The 20,190-nt window shown below is 48.9% G+C and overlaps 1 protein-coding gene across 6 annotated transcripts in view; it reads right to left on the minus strand.

Moving 5' to 3' along the window:
• Positions 1-1,048: 1,048 nt before the first annotated feature.
• KCNIP1 (potassium voltage-gated channel interacting protein 1) overlaps positions 1,049-20,190 on the minus strand; it is a 256,568-nt gene continuing 237,426 nt past the window's right edge. For 2 of the 6 annotated variants that reach the window (XM_036240107.1, XM_036240108.1), the window contains exons 2-9: positions 15,381-15,413; positions 10,492-10,616; positions 9,775-9,844; positions 8,106-8,176; positions 7,258-7,365; positions 5,535-5,639; positions 4,575-4,637; positions 1,049-1,218 (exon numbers count right to left, since the gene is read on the minus strand). In XM_036240107.1, the coding sequence (XP_036096000.1) occupies positions 1,171-1,218; positions 4,575-4,637; positions 5,535-5,639; positions 7,258-7,365; positions 8,106-8,176; positions 9,775-9,844; positions 10,492-10,616; positions 15,381-15,413 (623 nt within the window). In that variant the 3' untranslated portion in view covers positions 1,049-1,170. Of the gene's footprint in view, positions 1,219-4,574; positions 4,638-5,534; positions 5,640-7,257; positions 7,366-8,105; positions 8,215-9,743; positions 9,887-10,491; positions 10,617-15,380; positions 15,414-20,190 lie in introns of those variants that run through there. The other 4 variants (XM_036240109.1, XM_036240110.1, XM_036240106.1 and 1 more) reach the window with 3 other exon arrangements.

Consider the following 20,190-nt stretch of genomic DNA (forward strand, 5'->3'; position numbering starts at 1 on the left):
AACATTAGTGGTGATTTGCTGCTTAGAGGCTGAAGCCACTTGGTCAACCCCTGGGCTCCACATCCATCAGCAGGAGGTGCGGGCCACCCTGTCTCTCTGTATCCTCAACCACATCATGGGAGGCTCCAGGCTCTACAGGAGAGGAGCTTGGGAGGGGCCATCTGGTCGGCAGGGAGGTGTAGTGAAGAGATTCCTCTCCAGGCTGCATCTGCAGGTGGTCTGGTATTTGCATCTGAATTGGATGTTTTCCTCGGGGCTGGCGCACTGTACGTACTAATAACTGGATGCCGAATGAACAGACTGGCCTTTCCTTTTTACAACTTAGCTCTCCTGCCCGCAGGACTCAGGGAAGAAGTGACAAGTAAGAGTGTAAGAAATAATTCTGTTTATTGATTAGAAGATGGTATAAAATTACAGCAATCTGCAGGCATTCTGGGCTTTCCGGACGGGGCATGCAGTGCCGGGCTCTAGCAGGACATGGAGTGGAGACACGGGCCACTGGGCATGGGCTCCCTTCCGGGCAGTGAAGGGGTTTGTACGACCAGCACAGATGCTAGCGTGAGAGAGAATGACTGGTCCTTGCCTCTGGAAACGAAGGACGTGGGCAGTGTGGGTCAGCAGACAATGCCATGCTTAGTAAGTCAGTCCTAGCCTACACAGGTCAGGCGCTGGCTCTCCCGATCTCGTCACAGTAGACTCACATTGTTTTGTACAACGCTTGCTCTTCCCACGGAAGGAAGGGAAACAGGCACATTGGGTCGGGAGGCCATCGGAGAATGGAGTGCAGTTGGCTCAGGTCCTCTTGCCTCCGGGTCCACGCAGGTCCGCTGCACTCGGTGGCAGAGGGCTGGGCGCGCAAGCAGACAGGTGTGTGCTACTGTCTAAGCTCAGGCCGAGGGACCGTCCACGGGGCAGCAGCGTGACGAGATGAGCATGCTTCCAATTTCATCTTGTGTCTCTCCAGAAGAGGGAGGAGGAAGAGCCGGCTATCAGAGACTGAGCCACGTGGCGCTGGGTTCCAAAGAAAGTCTTCGGCAGAGAATTCTTCCCGAGCGTCAGAAGGCGTTTCTGTCCCAGAGTCATTGTGTAAAATCAGAAGGCGAGCAGGTCAAGGTGTTAAGTCGGTGGTTTAGTACAACGTCTCTGAGAGCCAGATGGCTGTGTCCGTAGTTACATGACGTTTTGGAACAGCTGGAGGGACCTCATGATGTTGTCATCCTGGGAAGGGGCGGGAGAAGAGACAGTGGTTAGAATTCGTGGGGCTCCTGCCCGAGAAGCTCTGGCCAGCAAACCTCCAGTGTGGGTGTCCTGTGCAGAAAGACTCTTCAGGGTGTGAGGAGCGAGGATTGAGGGCTGGGACCCAGAAATGAGCCACTCAAGGCCAGGAGCACCTTCTCTGGCCTTAAGGAATTCAGAAAGAACACATTTTGAGTGGGAGAGTGCATATTGCTTCCGTTAAGAAGTTCTGGGCAACTGAGTTTTATCAAATGACTTTTCTACAGCCACTGAGATGATCACATTTTTTCCTCCTTTATTCTGTCATTAATTACACCGATTCATTCTTGAACGTTAAACCAACCTAGCATTTCTGTAACAAACCCCCTTTAACATATTGCTGAATTTGATTTTTTGCATCTATGACCAGAGGAATATATTAGCCTGAAATTTTATTTTTATCTTGTAATAGACTTCTCAAGTTTCTGTATTAGGGTTATGATAGCCTCATAAATCAAGCTGAGAAGTTTTTCCTCTCTCTCTGGTCTTTGAGTTCACATAAAATTAGAATCATTTCTTTCTTGAATGCTTAGAAGGATTTACCAGTGAAGGCATCTGAGCCTGCCATTCCCTCTGTGGGAAAGTCTTAAGTTCCAGACTCAATGTCTCTAACAAACACAGGACTATTCACATTTTCAACGTCTTTTTTGTTAGTTTTGATGAGCTGTATTTCATGGGTCAGAGAAGAAAATATTTGAATTAAAATATAATGCAAATGTGACATCTACATTTGGGGCATCTGGCTCTGGGCGTTGTGGCTCAGTTGATTGGGTGTTGTCCCGGGCACTGATAGGTTGCCTATTCCATTCTGGGTCAGGGCACATGCCCAGGTTGTGGGCTTGATCCCTGGAAGGGGCATGCAGGAGGCATTCGATCGATGTTTCACTCTCACATCAAAGTTTCTCTCTCTCCCTTTCCCTTCCTCTCTCTCCAAAAGTCAATAAAAAGATTTTTTAAAAAGCTGGGGGATCTGAAGCAATACTCAGAGGAAAACGTCTCTCTTTAAACATATATGTTAGAAAAGAAGGGTTGAAGATCAGTGATCAAAACCTCCATCTCAAGAAGCTAGGAGAAAACCTAGAAAATAGAATTAAAATTAAAAAAGTAGATGGAAGGGAATAATTCAGAGCTCAAATTCATGAAACCAAAAGCAGACCTATAATAGAGAAAATCAACAAAGACAAAAGTTGATTCTGGGTGTGTGAAATCTTTTCAAAGTTTCTAGAACAGGGAGGAGTATTTCCCAGTGGTTAGGTATAAAGGTTCTCAAGTCAAGCTGTCTGGAGTGAGCCAAATCCTGGCTCTGTCACTTAAAGTTGTGACCTCAGGCAAGTTACTTAATCTCTCCATGCCTCAGTTTCTTCATGTGTAAAATGGTATCAATCATAGTATCTACTTATACAATAGGCTGGTAAAACCAGTGAGTTAATTAATGAATAGCTAAAGAAATTGCTAATGTGCCCTGGCCGGTTTGGCTCAGCGGTTAGAGTGTCGGCCTGCGGTACAGAGAGACCCGGGCACGTACCTTGGTTGCAGTTTGTCCCCGGCCCTGGTTGGTCGTGCGGGTGGCAGCCACTCGATGTGTCCCTTCACGTCGATGTTTCTCTCTCTCTCTCCCTTCCTCTCTCTCCCTCCCACTCTATCTGTACAAAAAATGGAAAAATGTCCTCGGGTGAGGATAAAAAAAAAAGAAATTGCTAATGTGAGAAACTGAATTAAAAAGCTGGTAAGCATAGTTAGAAAAGCATACTCAGTAGGGCATGGTATTTAAAATTAGAATGATGGAGTTCAACTTCCATCTCCATAACTTACCATGCCTTCCCCACACCTCTTAACCTTGCAATGCCTCCATTTTCCCTTCTTTAAAATGGGTATGATAAATAGAGCTGTGTAGCCATTTCACACTGATTAAAATGTTGAAATTCACCTGTTGGTGAATAGCTGCTGACCTGAGCTTCCCCCTGCCCCAGCATCTTCCCCTCTGGCTACCCGGTAACTGGTGCAGGACCCCTGGACCACCCAAAGATCCATCAACTAATGGGTTACTACCAAGTTTATCGGGGTCCTCTAGGGCACTGCTCTAGGATGTCGGGCCAAGGTTGGTGAACAGAGGTCGATTCTCAGTCCATCCCGGTCATTAAAGAGTTAGAATATTACCTGGATATAGCACCTCTACCTCTCAGGGTTGTTGTGAGATTTATGCAATGTTCCTGGAACGTGGCAGGTGCTCAGCATGTATTGACAACGTCTCCCCAGCTTTCTTGTACTTGCAGCTCTGAGTAGGAGCTGAGTAACCGTATACCTTTCTGAAATAAGGTGGGGGTATAAATGCATTTCCCTCAAGTAGATGAACATGATTATTTCCAAGTCAGTCTCTGGCTGACTCCAGGGCCAGTGTATCCTTTCCACTAATGAAAAGGTGGTCCAAGGACCAGCAGCCGCAGCGCCACCTGGGGGAGTGTTAGAGAAGTAGCAGCTCGAGTCCCAGCCTGGATGGATTGAAGGAGGATCTATCTGGGTGTTCACAAGAATTTCAGCGAGGCTGGTTTGCACATTAAAGTTTTAGAAACATTGGTGTAGGGCACTTGTGTTAAAAATGAAGATTTCTAGGCTGGCCAGTGTGGCTCAGTGGCTGAGTGTCGACCCATGCACCAAGAGGTTGCCGGTTCGATTCCTGGTCAGGGCACATGCCCAGGTTGTGGGCCCGATCCCCAGTGGGTGCATGCAGGAGGCAGCCGATCGATGTTCTCTCTCATCAATATTTCTATCTCTCTCTCCCTCTCCCTTTCTCTCTCTCTCAAATCAATAAAGGAAAAGAAAACTCTTAAAAGAAATAAGTTTTCTAGACCCGACCCCAGATCTGGAGTCTCTGGGATTGAGGTCTGGAAATGGACATTTCTAGAATCACCCCAGGCAGTTCTCACACACACTGTAGTTTGAGAATCACAGCTTCAGATGTTTTTCCAGTTCCTCCCCTGTCGTCTGGGGAGTGGTCATCAAGCCAGAGGCAGGTTCAAAAATGATGGTGCAGCCCCCGTGGGAAGTCTGTTTCTCAGAGACCCCTCGGGGCTCCCATATCCCCCAGCCCTTCTGAGGCTGCCCGGCTCAGCCCGTGTGGCCGAGAACAACCACACATCATTCTGCGCAGTGGCGACTGTTGGAATTCTGACTTGTTGCTGGTGGTGTCAGTGGCTCTGACCTGAGGGGTCACAGGTTTCTCACTTTTGCTTCTGCAGGTCACCAGCCCCAGAGTTCCCGTCCCAGATTCAGAGATATTGCACCCTGCGGTCTGTCCTTACCTCCTGACAGGATTCAAGAAATTCATCTAAAGTCACGATCCCGTCTTTATTTTTGTCCATTTTCTGAAAGACACGAGAAGAAGCGCTTTAAAGAACCTGGTTATCCGCATTCCCAAACTTGCCTCTCATGAAGCCACGTTGCCCCGAGAATGAGGGTGGTCTCCCCCTGGCCAGACAACGCCACCTGGCTCTGGTTGTAGCATGTTGACCCCCAGGAGCATCCTTAAAACGAAAAGACACGCTCCGGACTTTCGTCACTTCATCACCAGCTTATCCCACTGACACCCTCGTGCATCTCCTGGGATTCTTCCAGCCTGTTTGTCAGGCAGAAAGAACACCGGACACAAGTTTCTCCTTCTGCCTCTGTCACTCACTGTGTGACCCTGAATGAGTCTCTAAGCTCCTCCGAGCCTCTGATTTTTCCATCTGCACGGCCAGAGGATGAGACTCGAATGAGCTCTGGCGTTCTTTGATACTCTACTGCTCGGTTGATTTTTTTACTAAAATACCACTCTGCCCTTCCCATTTTTCCACTCACGAGTTAGCAGCGGCCACCTACTCTTTACCAGGCAAGGATGAAGTCTTCCACTTAAAGACCTCTCAGTCCATCCCCCCATAGTGTCCAAGCTTCTTTCCTTCACTATGTAGACACCAGTGCTTACCCCCTACACAAATGTGCTTAATGACGCCTTCTCTGTGGACTCCGGTGCCCCGGGAATTTTTGTGGAACTTCAAAATTCAGACTTAGAGACTGTGCTAAACCTGTACTCCCCTGTTTTCTTCAGTAGTGTATATTTGTCTGCTGAACGAGACGGTCTATTCCTGGAGAACTATGCGTTTGTAATTCTTGTCTGTGTCCTACAATGCACGGTGTGGGGCTGGGCATGAGCCACTGCTCAGATGCTAGCAGGCTGACTGATCTAAGGTGAGCGTCAGCCGCACACAGGGGTGCACACCTACCTGGAAGAAGACATCCACGTGCTGCCTTGGAGTGTCTTCTTTGAGCACAGGATACGTGTACTTCCCCATCATGTCGTAGATGGCTTTGACAATGTCCATCATCTCCTGGACAGGGGGCACGGAAGCACACAGTGGAGAAACCCTGGGGTCAAGCTCTTCTTAGATGACAGTTTGGGGCTCCTTACTCCACTTAGGAATGAAAGTGATTACAAGGACCTTCTTCAGCGGGGGAGAGGGAGTTAGAACGCAAGCTAGAGGGGCTATGTTCTGGGAGCCTCCTCCGAGAGAGGGCAGTGGACAATTCCTGTTGCCTTCAGACGCTCCTGGGTGGGTTACCCTTTCTTGAGCGTCACCCTCAGCGAGGGGTTACCCTCAGTTGGGATTGGGGTGGACGTGTTTATGTACTGATCAGCCCATACTCCATTTTTGGATGACTGTCTCCCCACTCCATTAATTCCTTTGAATGGGCAAGCCTGGGTAACTGTATACAAATACAGCCTGGTGACCTGTCCCTCTGGGCACGAGTGATCTCAACCATAGCTGATTGCAACAGAGGTAGACATCTGACTAAAGCTGAGCTACTCTGTATAATGTTATACATACTGCCTTATAAAGTGATTTTAATTTTTTTAATAAATATATATATTTTAAATTGATTTCAGAGAGAGGAAGGGAGGGGATAGAGAGATAGAAACATCAATAAGAAATATCGATTGGCTGCCTCCAGCACGCCCCCTACTGGAGATCAAGCCCCCAGGAAATCATTGGCCTCCTGGCGCATGGAGTATGCTCAGCCAACTGAGCCTCACCGGCTGGGCATAAAGTGATTTTTATAAATGCAGTGTATCATATGAATTTTCCATCTTATTATTCTTGCATGATGTTAAACAGCCACTTGTATTTCCATTATATGTATATATTGGAATTCATGTAACACATCTGCTATTAGGGGGTGTTAGGGTTTTCCCATTTTCGGGGTTCACCACTTCATCTTCAGCACCCAAATAGGTGTCGAGCAAACACAGGACGGAATGAATGAGGACTACGCATTGGAGAGAGCCATGCAGGGCAGAGGGGAGGGCTGGCTCAGGAAGTGGGTGTCATGGACGCTAAATCCCAGCTTCAGCTGCGATGCCCGGACACAGCAGACAGTTTTGAGATGGACCTGTGGGCATTTCACTGGCCGGACACCACATGGATTCTGAGGCTCCAAACGTGTCAAGCAGTGAAGATCCAGAAATCATTTATGACGATTTCCTTAGAGGCGGCTGCACCCTCCATCACCCCCTCCTGCGGTCTATCAGTAGGTGGAATAGGTCCATATGCCCCGACTGTGGTCTCCTCTTCGTCCAAAACCTCCCTTTTCTCTTCGAGGCGATAACTGCAGAGCTATTTCAACCTTTGGCTTTCACTGGTGGCCCTTAGTCTAGTGAAATGGGAAGAGTAACTACACCGAAATAACCCACTTAGACCCACGTTGACATGTGCATTGAATGTGTGTGACCCAGTGAGAACGAATGAGTCCGTCAGTGCCTGGGAAAGGGGCGGGGTGGGGCGATGGGGAGGTCAAAGGTGAGCTGCTTCATTTGGCCGGGCCCCAGCTCTGTGAGCCCCAAAGCAGACCCCTCCTCATTCAGACAGTTTCTTCGTGGGGACTGGGGGTTCCAGCCGAGTTAGAGGCCTGCCTTGTGGTGGTCCCCTGCCCCGGCCTCAGCTCGCTTACCTCTTTGTTTATGTATCCATCTTTATTGATGTCATACAGATTAAACGTCCACCTGAGCTTCTCGTGGACGGTTCCTCTCAGTAAAATCGACAGAGCGGTGACGAAGTCCTGAGAAGTGGAGGAGGAAGCAGCGACATTAGCACCCAGCCTTTGGGTGGGGGGAGCTCTGTCTTTGGGTCCGACTCTGTGGCTGCTTCTACACAACGGTATGTCCCCTGCCTCTGTGGCGGGAGGATATGGCCAAGCTCTGTGGGGAGTGCCCCTCCCCCACTCCCCACCTGCCCTGCTTTTCGGGAAGGAGCCCCGTGGAGGAGGACACCTTGTGTGTGCTGATACCTCCAGACTGAGGTGAGCACAGCCTCCCCTGGTATCGCCTCGTCCCATGGCTGCGATTATTGTAGGGGTGGTGGCACCCTGGTGGCTGAGAACACCCCAGTGGACTCCGAGAACCCTACTTGAGGGCAAATCCCTCCTTTACTGTTTGACCTTGAGAAAGCCACTCGGCCTCTCTTCGCCTTACTCTCCTCTTCTGTAACTGGTAATAAATAGCTCCCTGTCTTGCAGGGTCGCTGGGAGGATTCGGTGAATTAATACGCGCACAGCGCTAAGCGCAGAGCCTGCCACCCCGAGCCCCGGTGCAGGGCGCTATGAACTGTGTCCTTCTTCCCCGCGGCTCGAGTTCCCGGGGGGGCGCGGCTGTTTCTTCCCTCTACATCCAGGGAATGCTTGTTAAATGGACGAAGGTTTCTTTGTGTTGACTGAGGCCCTCTGATGATCCAACCCTTTCCCCAATACCCCATGAAGAGGTGGGGGAGACGGGGACCAGGGAGTCCCAGGGACTCATGTACCTCGAACTTCACCGAGCCTGTCTGGGTGGTGTCGAAGGCGTGGAAGAGGTAATGGGCGTAGGTGCTGGCATCTGAAAGGCAGAGAGGAGAGGCGGGGGATGGGAACCGGCTCTGCAGAGCGGAGCACAATCACTTAAAACAGTAGGAAAGGGAAGAGGATGATGCTGGGGCATAGAAAGGAGATGCCCATGGAGTGGCAAACCCCCAGGTATGGACCCGGATCCATTTGGCTCTCCTGGGGCTTAGGTAGGGAGTTCTAGTGAGAGCCAAAACAGACCCTTGTCTCCCTTTAGCCAGCTCCAGAGATCCTGGTGGGTGAGTGACACGGTGACTGTATGAAGATGCTCTTCTGAGTGGCAGTGCGATGCCCTGGGTTTGTAGCAGCTGTCACCACATAGCTGTGTGACCTCGGGCATCTGAAGCCACCTCTCTGAGCTTCACTTTCCCATCTCTGCACAACGGGATGCAGCAAGACCTATCTCTTGACATCTTTGAAAAAGCATGTTAATTTTTTTTTTTATCCTCACCTGAGGACAGTTTTGCATTTATCTTCAGATACAGCGGGAGGGAGAGGGGGAGGAAGAGAGAGAGGAATGTCAATGTGAGAGAGACATACCAAGTGGCTGCCACCCACACGACCCCAACCAGGGCCGGGGACAAACTGCAACCGAGGTATGTGCCCTTAGCGGGAACTGAACCCGGGACTCTCTGTTCCACGGGCCAGTGCTCTAATTGCTGAGCCAAACTGGCCAGGGCAAAGCATGTTAATTTTTTTCAGTCATATCATTAAAGCCACCAAACCCACCACATAGTCGGAACTCAACCAAGAGTGGCTCAGGCCGATTCTGCGGCCTGAATGGGACGAAGTTGCCCCACAACTTGGGTGGGGGCCCTGAACTGGGTCCCACACCTCAAAGGGCTCCTGCCTGCTGCCCAGCTGTGTTGGGGCGCTTGGGTCTCTGTTTCATCAGGATCCGGGGAAGGGTCCTGCAGGAGTTAGCTCCTGGGGACAAAGAGGAAGGTGGCATGTGACACATGGAAGCCAGAAGAAGAGCCACTGAGGTCCCAGGCCCGTGGGACCAGCGAGGGCCCCCGCAGGAGCCAGGCAGGGCAACAGAGCAGCTGTGGACTGCACCCTCGCTAACCTAGATCTATAAACACAACTTCACATTCCCTGCATCGTTTTGGGTTAGTTTACTTTTATGGCCTCTGGTAGTTACAAAAGTTTCTTTGTCAAAGTCCTGGTTTGCCCGAGCTGCTAAGGAAGAGATGGAGGGCGTGCGGCCTAACGGGGGGCCGGACACGCAAGCCCTGCATTGGAGGCTACGGGACCTCCTCGGGCCTGCCGCTCACGAGCCGTGTGATCTTCAGCGAGGGCCTAGCCTCTCGGAAGCCCGGCTGCCGCATCGGGAGCAAACGCCTGCTGCCAGAGCCCCGGAGACTGTGCGACTGCTGCGTCTCTCCTGCTCCCCCGCAGAGGGTCCTTTCGCGGGGCTCTTTCCTGCTGCCGCTTTCGCGAACCGCACACCTTGTGATGAGGGCGGCATCCTGCTCGGGGTCCTCCCCAGTGTTGAGGGGGAAGCAGATGCCCAGGGGCATGGACTGGGAGAAAGGAAGGCTGCCCCCCAAAGAGGGAGCCGGGCGGGATCTTTTTCAAGGTCGGACTCACCTCCATGCGGGAAGAACTGTGCGTAGATCTGCTTGAACGTTTCTTCATTGACCACACCGCTGGGACACTCCTGCCAAAGGGACAGAGTCAGCGGGGTGTCTGAGGGCCCAGCCTTGGGGTCTAGGGTTCCTGGTGATCTCTGGGGGGCAGGGACTTCCGTGTCTCTGAGGTGCGTGGCCTGGGGGCAATCTCACCTCAGGACTGACGCTGCTTTGCAAAGTGATGAGACTTCCCCAGAGAACAGGCACAGGAGGTGGAAAGAGTTTGGACTTTGGGATGAGAAAGACCTGGCTCAGTCCCTTCTAAGCTTTGTGACTTTGAACGAGTCAGTCTCCGATCTTTAACGTCCCTCGCTGTAAAATGGGGCTAACAGGACCTTCTCAACAAGGCTATCATGAGGTTCAACATATGAAACGTGTGGTAAATTAATACATTGGCCTTCAGGCTGACGTATCGGTCTCTGCTGGGTTAGCAGCCGACCTGAGGCCCGGCGTTGCTGAAGCGCCGGTGTGAATGGGTCGTGCTAAGGCTGGAACCTCATCCCCACCTGGGGTCTTTCTAGCCATGTGGTCTTGCTCTCGTGTCCCCTTCGTAAACTGACCCTCTTCCTTTTATCAAGACACAGATGGGAAAGCCCCCCGATTGGGCCCCTTGGCCGTCGGGAGACCATGGCCCCAGGGCAGCCCTGCTGAACCTCCAGAGGCTGTGGGGTCTTACGTTTTTGAAGCCTCGATAGAGGACTTGCAGCTCCCTCTTGGTGAAGTTCGTCTGGGCCTCCAGCTGCTCCAGGCCCTCAGGCCGATGGCAGACCATGGTCATCTCCAACTCATCTTCAATCTTATCTGGAACCAGAGGAGATGGCGTTGGGACGCTGCCCTCGGCGGTCACTGAGCTCGGGCTGTCTCAAGGGTGCTGTCGTGATCTGGGACCCAGGGTCACGGCCTGGGATCACCCTGCAGGTGACCTTCCTGCCTGGGAGCCCTGCCCAGTCCCTTTCTGTCTCACCCTCCGTCCAGCCTCTTGTCCAGGTGAGGGAGCTCCAGTGCTGGAGAGAAACAGGTTCCAAGCGGAGCTGAGCGCAGAGGTGCTAAAAATAAGCCCGTGTGAAAGCCTGTCTCTTGCTTTTGAAATAATGTCTTTGCATATTCAGTTTGCTGCTCACTGAACATCCGAATATTCCAGAGACACAGGTAAGTGAGCAGGCTGAGCAACACCCTCCAAACAGTGAAGGGAAAGAAGCCTATTAAGAAAGCGTGGAGTAGACGCTCACCTTTTGGGACAAACTAGAGAAAGACTAGCGTGATCTAGCACACAAGTTCAAATTCCAGCATTAAATATTAATGTGAAAATATGAATGTATTTCACAGTATTGTTTTATGGTATTTACTAGGTAGCTTACATAATAGGAAAAGGACTTAAATGGGAGCTACTTGATAGGAATGAAAGCTTCAAGGGCATTGAAGGGCTCTCGAAACCGCTGTCTTAAGTGGTAGTTTAACTGCAATGCAATATCATTTTGCCAGTCATTTAGAAAGCGTCAATCAGTTAAAGCGAGAACTCTGCCCATCTCCTACTGAAGGATCAAGTAAGTGGAACTTTCAGCGTCTTACCATCGCAGAAGGATAAGTGAGTGTTTTCCTCTGGGCCCTGCCAGAATGCTTCCTATGAATTTACTCCAAGCACAAATCAATTACCACCTAACCTTTCTGCCCACTGTTGTCATGCAGACGTTACCAAATCCATATATTGAATGACTGTAAATCTGGGCTGGGAAGAATAGTGGGCAGGCTGCTGGAAATGCACACGGGCCCTGTCCCACCTCATGGCCACGGAGAGTGAGGACGGGCTTCTCCCCGAGAGGACAGTGATCGGGAGGACTGCGCTGTGTGCATCGCTCTGGTCAGTGTCTGTCTCTGCACCACTTTTCCTTTGGGTATTTTGATTTCAAGAAGAAAGGAACCCGTCAACGTGTTTGACTTGTACCTTTCCCCAAGGTACTAGACATTTGGCTGTGCTTCCAAGGGAGAGGCAGAGGAATATGGTAACAATTCCTTGTTCTCATCTTTCTGACTGCTGGGCAATACATATTGCCTTATCCTGCTGGGAGTAGGGCAGATTCCTCAACACAAATAAGATCCTCTGTTTACAGGACACAGCCGCAAGTGGCCGATTTCCTCCCAGTTCCTGCAGAGCCTTTCATTGTTGCTATGTTTGCAGCTAACAAGTAGCAATTACGCACACACAAACAAGTAACAAAACCCCCAACTAAGTCTAATTCAGAATACTCACATAGATTTTTAGCTCATTTCAAAATACAAGTCAAATGGTTGGTTTAAATCTCCTAGCGTTAGATTCAATAGCAGTTTTAATTTTAAAAAATGCATAGATATTTTACGCTCTGAAAAGAGGTAAAAGTTATATTAAAATGTAAGGAGGTGCAAATGTATTTTTGGAAGAAACGGTGTATTTTTGAAGGTGTCTAGTAAACCTTCCCAAGTTCATCTTACCTAGAAGCGTAAAGGACATTCTTACAAGATTGTCTTACGTCTGTGAAGGTCCTTGTGATTGGATTCCTCACAAGCTCAGAGAAATCTCTTTGCAGGAGTTTGAGAGAGTCTGATTCAGAAGCTGCACTTACCAGCCATCGTTAAAATGCACCAAGTAATTACTGAAATATCAAACATTAAACCCACTTCATTAGGTAGAACTGGACTTGATTAATAAATGATTTGTTTGCTGTCTGGGCAGCGGGATCGACTTCCATTCAAACGGATTCTGTCGTACCCGAGTACTCAGGTATCGACTGCACCCGAGTACTCAGGTATCGACTGCACCCGAGTACTCAGGTATCGACTGCACCCGAGTACTCAGGTATTGACTGTCAAGATTTCGAGTTGTTTTCCTTCTCACGGCCTCTCCTTGTCAGACTGTGGTGATGTCAGTGGGAAGTTCATGTCTCTGGGGCTCACGATGCTGGGAGTGGCCTGCGCGTGGGCATGCGGGGCTTAAACCCGTGTCCTCGATTTTTTTTTTTTTTTTTTTACTGTGTTTTGTAGTAAAAACTAGAGTTTCCATCGCAATCCAGCATATGCATACATAGGAGCAAAATGTCTATGAAATCATCATTTCCTTCACTAATGCGCGATGTCCTGTTTTAACGTTAATCTCTCTCTCTGTGACTCTGCTGACCGTGACCCTCACGTGTCATGCTGTGCGGACGAAAACAACTAATTTGTCTACACTTGGGGCAACCTTCTAGGGGTGCCCTCACTGCGCATGCCTCTGCCTCACTCCAGCTTTCTCCTCCCTTTCCTCGGAGGCCTGTGGTCTGGCCACTGTGAATATTTTCTGAAGAAACTTTGGAAGGGGCCGCAAAGGTGTCTGCATCCCTCCTGTTGCCCTGGAGAGTCCTGGGCACTATTCAGGTGGTCCCAGTAAAGAAAGGAGGGTGGGCCCGGCTGCTGTGGTTGAGCACTGACCCCATGCACCAAGAGGTCGCCGGTTCGATTCCCGGTCAGGGCACATGCCCAGGTTGTGGGCCAGATCCCCAGTGGGGGGCATGTAGGAGGTGGCCACACAATATTCTCACTCATCGATGTTTCTAGCTCTCTCTCCCTCTCCCTTCCTCTCTCTAAAATCAATAAAGAAAAAAAATTTTTTAAAGCCAAAAAAAAAAAAAAAAACAGGGTGGGCCAGGTCCCTGGGTGGAGGAAGAAACAGAATTAACAAGTGGGGAGCCTGCTTGATGGTTTCTTGTGAGGTTTGTTAAGAGTCTCTGAGGCCAAATTCTGCTTGTCATTATTATTTTTGTTATTAAAAATAATGATGAGCAAGTTCCCAAGTCTGATTGAGTTGGGGTAATAGAAAATGAACTTAGAGATTCCATGCTATGGCGGTAACCACATAACAACAATGGATCGGAATACCTTCTGTTTATAAAGTACTTTTAATTTGTAAAATGTTTTCAGGCCTGTAAGTCACTAAACCCTGTGTGTGGCGGGGAGTGGGGGGACCATTGCATTCTCCATTCGAACATTGGGGAGATGGGTGTTCTCACAGATAATGGGTTCTTGTAAGTAGGAGAACCTTCACCGGTGATGAACCACCTATCGCTGGGGTAGTAAAAACGAGACTGAATCACCAACTGCAGAGAATACGGCACAGGAAATTCCTGGTGGAAGGAGAGGCCGAAGACAATTCAAAATAAGTGGTCCTTAATGTGTTGGGGTCACAGGCTCCTTTGAGTGTGGGACGAGAGCTTTAGACCCTCAGAGAAGAGAATGCACGGAATCAGGGCATTTTGCCTTGTGTTCTCACAGTGAGCTCCTGTGCAATTTAAACACAGGGAGCCCATTCAATGCCTGGTAGCACAGGTGATCTCTTCCAGACTCTGTAATTAAGTAGCTTTGCCCTAGTATTAGCTCTGCTGCATAGACAGCTGGTGACAGAGCTGGACCTAGAATCCTGCTGGCCCGGGCCCTCTCGTGTAGATCTGGCTTCCATGTGCCCCTACAATGGCTTCTGCTCCCCTCACGACCAGCCTTACAGTGGCTCTGCCCCAACAAGCTTTGGCCTGTGTGCAGGTGGGACCCTCAGATGATAAGGAGCAGCAGGACCCATGTCTTCGGTCTTCTTCCTAGTGAGGTGTCTCCTCTCTTAGGCCTGTGACCATGACCATGACCAAGACCATGGCCATTTTCTTCTCCCTGGACTGGAAAATGCTTCCTCCATCCTGGGGTCTCCGGGTTAGACGTTATGCCCACCCAACCAGTTCTGAGGGTACAAGATGGTGTCCCTTGGCATGACCACAGCCCAAAGACAGGCTCCGTTTGACCTATAAAATGTGTTTTAATTTTTTTTTGAATGAACTGCCAGTCTTTAAAGATGAGGGGTTCGTGTACACATTTAGATTTCTGATTTTTTGGGAGGGAAATGGGATTCTCTGAAAACTTTGGTCTTGAGTTGTCACAAAGCAATAGTTTGCTAGAGCTGAGCAATGGCTGTCCCCTCTAGTGCCCTGTCCCCTCTGTCACCTCTGTCACCCCAGGGGCATTTCAGTTTTTGGTTCCTAATCTGTGCTACTTACCCTCACATCCTTCTCCTACCTCACCCCACTCCGTCTGCACCTTCTCTCTCCCTCCCTATTAGTTTAATTCTTTCCACTTTGTTTCACAAAGGAGTTGAAGCAATTATGTGAAATAAATATAATAAAATAATGAGCGATAAAGTAATAAGAAACACTGCCTCAGAAAAATGTGGATTCGATTAGGAGGTCGAGCCCACAGGGAAAAAGACAACATAGAAATTCAGGTCATTTGTTCTAAGTGGTTAGTACACTGGAGCCACAAATTAGCTCTGAGCTCTTATATATATTTTATTGCCCATGAGAAGCAATGTATCAGTTGCTTTGGGGAGCAAAGCTTTTCCTAAAACTTGTCTCTAAGAGAATGTTCCCAACTGTTTCCATACGGGTGGGGTTTGTTAACAAGGGGCCCAGAAACTTGGTGAATGTGAAGACTCATTACAAAATAGAAATACTTGATTAAATAGCTCTTCCCTAGACAGTAATGTGACCAAGAAGTCAAGTTAGTTTAAACTTTTTTTACCTCTCTGATACTGGTAATACCACCAGGCGATGTCTAGGAAAAAGTGAGAAAACATTTTACCAAATCCATTCATCAGAAAAGCAACACACACTTTTACTTTCCATGGAGATTCTGCTCGGAGAGTGTCCAGGTCACCGCCCAGCTCCACCCAGGCGAAGAGGTGTTGTAGCAGAGCTGGGCTGACCTTCTCCCTGTCCTTTTCCCAGGGTCAAAACAGGCACGAGCGATGGGTCAGCGTGCAGTGCCCGTGGCTCCCAGCAGGGGGCTCATTGAGCATGCCCGCAGCCATGCAGCCATGCAGCCTGAGAGAGATGGGATGGCATGGGGCAGAGGATGCACGGATGTGGATGGGCCTTGAAAATACCCGCCTGTTTGCCTGAAGAGTGGCTTATAGATACCCTCCACAACGGGGCCCACTGCCCCTCTCTGCTACTTGGTGATCTGAAGCTGCCTGTCTTCGTGATTCGAAGCTGATTTTTTATTCGTTCACCCAACAACTATCAATGAAGGATCTACTATACATACAGGGTGGGGCAAAAGTAGGTTTACAGTGGCCCCACCCTGTACATCAGTGAATGAAACAACTCTGATCCCTGCTCCCAGGGAGCTTACAATCTACAAATCTGCTAAGTAACAAAGATGCAGAAAAGGAAAAGGGCTGTTGAAAAACCGAATCAGCACCTTAGGACAAGTAGGCAGAGTGGAGGCAGGTAGCGTTCCCTGTGACGTGAGTATAAAACAAGACAAAACATCAGCCTTAGAAAATCCTCACGGCACCTTGGAGTTGGGGGCAGGGTGGCAGGGTCCAGAGAGCGGCACACAGGGCTCTATTTGCTGTTCTGCCCCCCAGGAGTGTACTTGGGGATCAGCCTGGTTGTCTTCTGCAGGTGATTACTTGAACTTCCTCTTGTCCTTCCAGGGCCCCTGACCGAGAGTGTGGAAGGCAGCCCAGCCACCACCTTAGGTATGTCTCCGTCGCTCCCCACCTCCGACCCCCGACAGGAGGGGCTGCTTTTCCTGCTGTTATAGGTGGGTATCCATTGCTAGTGTTTCTGCTCCCGTCCCCTGGCCTGAATTTCATAGGAGAAACTTATCAGTTGCCCTCTTTTATCACTCTGATCAAGTAGCATTTGTATTTATTTCTTCTAATAGACTTTATTTTGAGAGCAGTTTTAGGTTTACAGAAAATGCAGAGAGTTCCCATATACCTACCCTCATGGGATCCCGTATTATTAACATCTTGCTTTGGTATAATATATTTGTTACAACTGACAAAACGAGATTGATAGATTATTATTTATTTTTTATTTTTTGTTAATCCTCAACTGAGGATTTTTTCCATTGATTTTTAGACCGAGAAAAAGGAAGGAAGGGAGGGAGGGAGAGAGAGAAAGAAACATTGATGTGAGAGAGACACATGGATTGGCTGCCTCTTGTACAATCCTTACCGGAGCTGAGGATCGAACCTGCAACCCAGGTACGTGCCTTGACTGAGAATTGGACTCAGGGACCTTCGGTCCATGGGCCAATGCTCTAACCGCTGAGCCAAACCGACCAGGGCTCATAGACTATTTTAAACTCAAGTCCATAGTTCACATTAGAGTTCAGTCTTCGCATAGTACAGTTCTATGGATTTTGACAAAAGTACAATGTCCTGTATCCTACAGAATAGTTTCACTGACCTAAAAATGCTTCAGTAGCATTTTCATAGAGATGTATCTACAAATATGAATTGACCTTCTCTGGCATTCCAGGGAGAGATGAAGAACAGCATGTCTGTTCATATGGAGCCCTCAGACTGCTAGGGAGGCACACACACAGACCAGCAATGACATACTCAGATGCTCATAATGGTTGGCAGGTCATTAGATGAGTCAGGTGACGGGCGTGCAACCATACAAAGTTGTAGCGAAGGGCCATTGCCCCATGAAAGGGAAGCGGCTGTTACACAGCTAGTTGACATGTAGAATGTGTGCCCAGTGAGTCCAGATCTTTCGATGTTTCAAGAGACGCTATGATTAAAAATCGTTTGCATCGTGATCCTTAGATGTTATCAATACGTTTAACACTTGCAACATATGGCATGCACTGAATGTAATATTCCTGAGTGGGGGGGGGGTGCTGTGGATTGGTGGACTGAAACTTCACTGGCAAATCAGTCTAAGTGGTGTGGATGTGACTGAGACCCTGGGAGCGGAGAGGAAGAAGCTCTTAACAAATGCCACCTGGACTGCAGACTGCAGGGGGCTGGGAGTGTGTGTGGGGGTGGGGGCTTCAAGGGGAGGTCTGGAAGAGAGAGAGGACAGGCAGCAGCATATGCAAATGCTCAGCTTCCAAATGACCAGGGGGCCCTCTTGTAGCAGAGCTGATCTCTCACTGAGAACCAGAAGAGGGGGGCTGGAAAACAAACGGACATCTGTTTGGGGGCATGGACAGCTCCCAGGGTAGCCTGCACTTTGGAAGCTATGATTCTGGAGGGAAGCAAAACTCATTAAGGTGAGCCTGACCGTCAGCGTGGCTTTCCAAGTCAAAGCACGTGCTGACCCATAAGCGGCGTGGCAGTGAGGCTGAGGACTTGACAGAGAGTCTGCTGAGAGCAAAGGGCGAGCAGAACCTTCAGCAGGCTGGGAAGACAGAAGCTGAATCAGCGCTGTGAAGACTGTCAGGACTCGAGGGCCCAGACTGGGGAGCCCGGGAGCAAAGAGCCGGTAGCCCAGGCTGCTTATTCCCTCGAGGCCTCTGCAAATTCCTGAGGGACAGGTCAAGAGACTACGCCAAAGCCAAGAGGTGTCAGGGCCAAGACAAAGGGAAACTCTTCAATACAAGAGAGCCGTCTTCCACTCAGAACCAAACCCTAACAAATGCTACTTGCAAGCACAGGGCACAGGAGAGGTCAAAGTAAAGGGTCGGAGAAGGGTACAGGATGCAAGTTCAAATCAAGAAGAGCCATAATGGCTATTTTAACATTAGGTATCGTAGACTTTAAAGCAAGAAACTTTTCTAGAGAGGAAGAGAGAGTTTTCATAAAATATAACAATTCTAAATTATTATACACTAATAATATAGTTTTAAAATATGTGTTAAGGCTGATAAAACTAAAATGAAAAATAGCAAATTCACAGTCATAACGGGAGATTTAAAATCACTTCTCTGCCTGGCTTGTGTGGCTCAGTGGTTGAGGGTCGACCCCTGCACCAAGAAGTTGCTGGTTCGATTCCTGGTCAGGGCATATGCCCAGGTTGTGGGCCCGATCCCCAGTAGGGGACCATTCGATGTTCTCTCTCATCGATGTTTCCATCACTCCTTCTCCCTTCCTCTCTCTCTAAAAATCAATAAAGAAAAAAAAATGTTTTAAATCACCTCTCCAGTAACTGATAAAACAACAACATCAGTAACAGTACAGGAGGTAGAGCAACGCAATGAACACACGTGGCCTCACTGACCCACGCGGAGCTCTTCACCCAACAACACAGAACACCCCACGCCCCTTCCCAGCGTACATAGGATGTTTACCAAAACTGACCATTCCTGGCTCCTAAAGCCAATCTCAACAGAGTTCCAAGAACTGAGAAAGTATTCGGAATGTTTTCTGTCCAGGATGGAACTGGGCAAGAAGTCAGTGTTTGGGGGTCCAGCAGTATGGTGCTGATTCCTAAGGGATCCATGTACCAGAGAAGAAATCTCACGGAAATGAGAAAGTATTCTGCGCTAAGTGATAATGAAAATATGGCACAGTAAAACTGTGGGATGCTGTTAAAACTCTCCCTAGATAAACCACTGAACTCATATGCATGTGTGCATGAACAATGGACATGGACAACAAAGCTGGGGACAGGGCGGGGAGGAAGGGGGAGGGGGAATCAGTGGGGGAGAAAGGAGAAACATCTGTAACAAAAATAAATTAATTAATTAAAAAAAAAAGGAATTATCAAAAACAAAAAAACAAACAAACAAAAAAAAACTCTACCTAGAGGGGAATTTAAAAAAGCATGACATGCTCGAGCTAGAAGTAATTTAGGTCACCGTGTCAACTCAAATGCTAGGCTGCTTCTTGGAATCACATTCCTAGTGTGTCTGGGGGTTCATTTTCGGTGTTGCCTAAACTATGTTGGTTACACCGGTTGTAATCTTCGGTCTCCCCTTAAACATGGTTGATTGGTTTGTTCTGGAAGAGGTTAGCACCATCTTTCTGCGCGACGACTCACCCCGATGTGAGTGGGGGTGAAGGTCCTTGTGATGTCTGCGTGGAGGAGGGACGGAAAGGAATTGCACCGGGTCCTGAAGTGGACCCTGGAGGCGGAGGCTCCTACAGCCCAGGCTTGGAGGTGAGTCATGGACGCACCCAGGGCCACACCGCACATGTCACTCATCAGCCCTGAATGTTATAAACTGAATGAGTCCCGGGAGTGCTGAGCTGAGCCTTGATAAAGATTTTCTGAGTGTACCAGATATTTTTTCCCCATCTTTTTGGTTCAATAAAACCCAACTCGTGTTTTGCTCCAAGCGTTTGTTCTTCTTATCTTGAAACCCCCCTGCCTCTATTAAGCAAAATTGCATTCATACATTCCTCATTCCCTAAAAAACGAGTCCTACAAAAAAAAAAAAATCTTTAAGTACTGCTACTTCCCCTAGATGGGAGGTTTTCCAGATTAAATGACTTGAAAACTCTCCCATACACAGTGTATTTCAGTTCTCTGACCTTTCTCCCCAAATGAGGGTGTGTGGGAAGGGGTGTCGGATGCAACTTGCAGCTTCTTGGGTGGGCAATGGCAGAAATCGTCAGAAATGTAATGCAACTGTCCAAAGCCCA

Source organism: Molossus molossus, unplaced genomic scaffold (genome assembly GCF_014108415.1).
Source record: "Molossus molossus isolate mMolMol1 unplaced genomic scaffold, mMolMol1.p scaffold_m16_p_4, whole genome shotgun sequence".
NCBI classification, from domain to species: domain Eukaryota; kingdom Metazoa; phylum Chordata; class Mammalia; order Chiroptera; family Molossidae; genus Molossus; species Molossus molossus.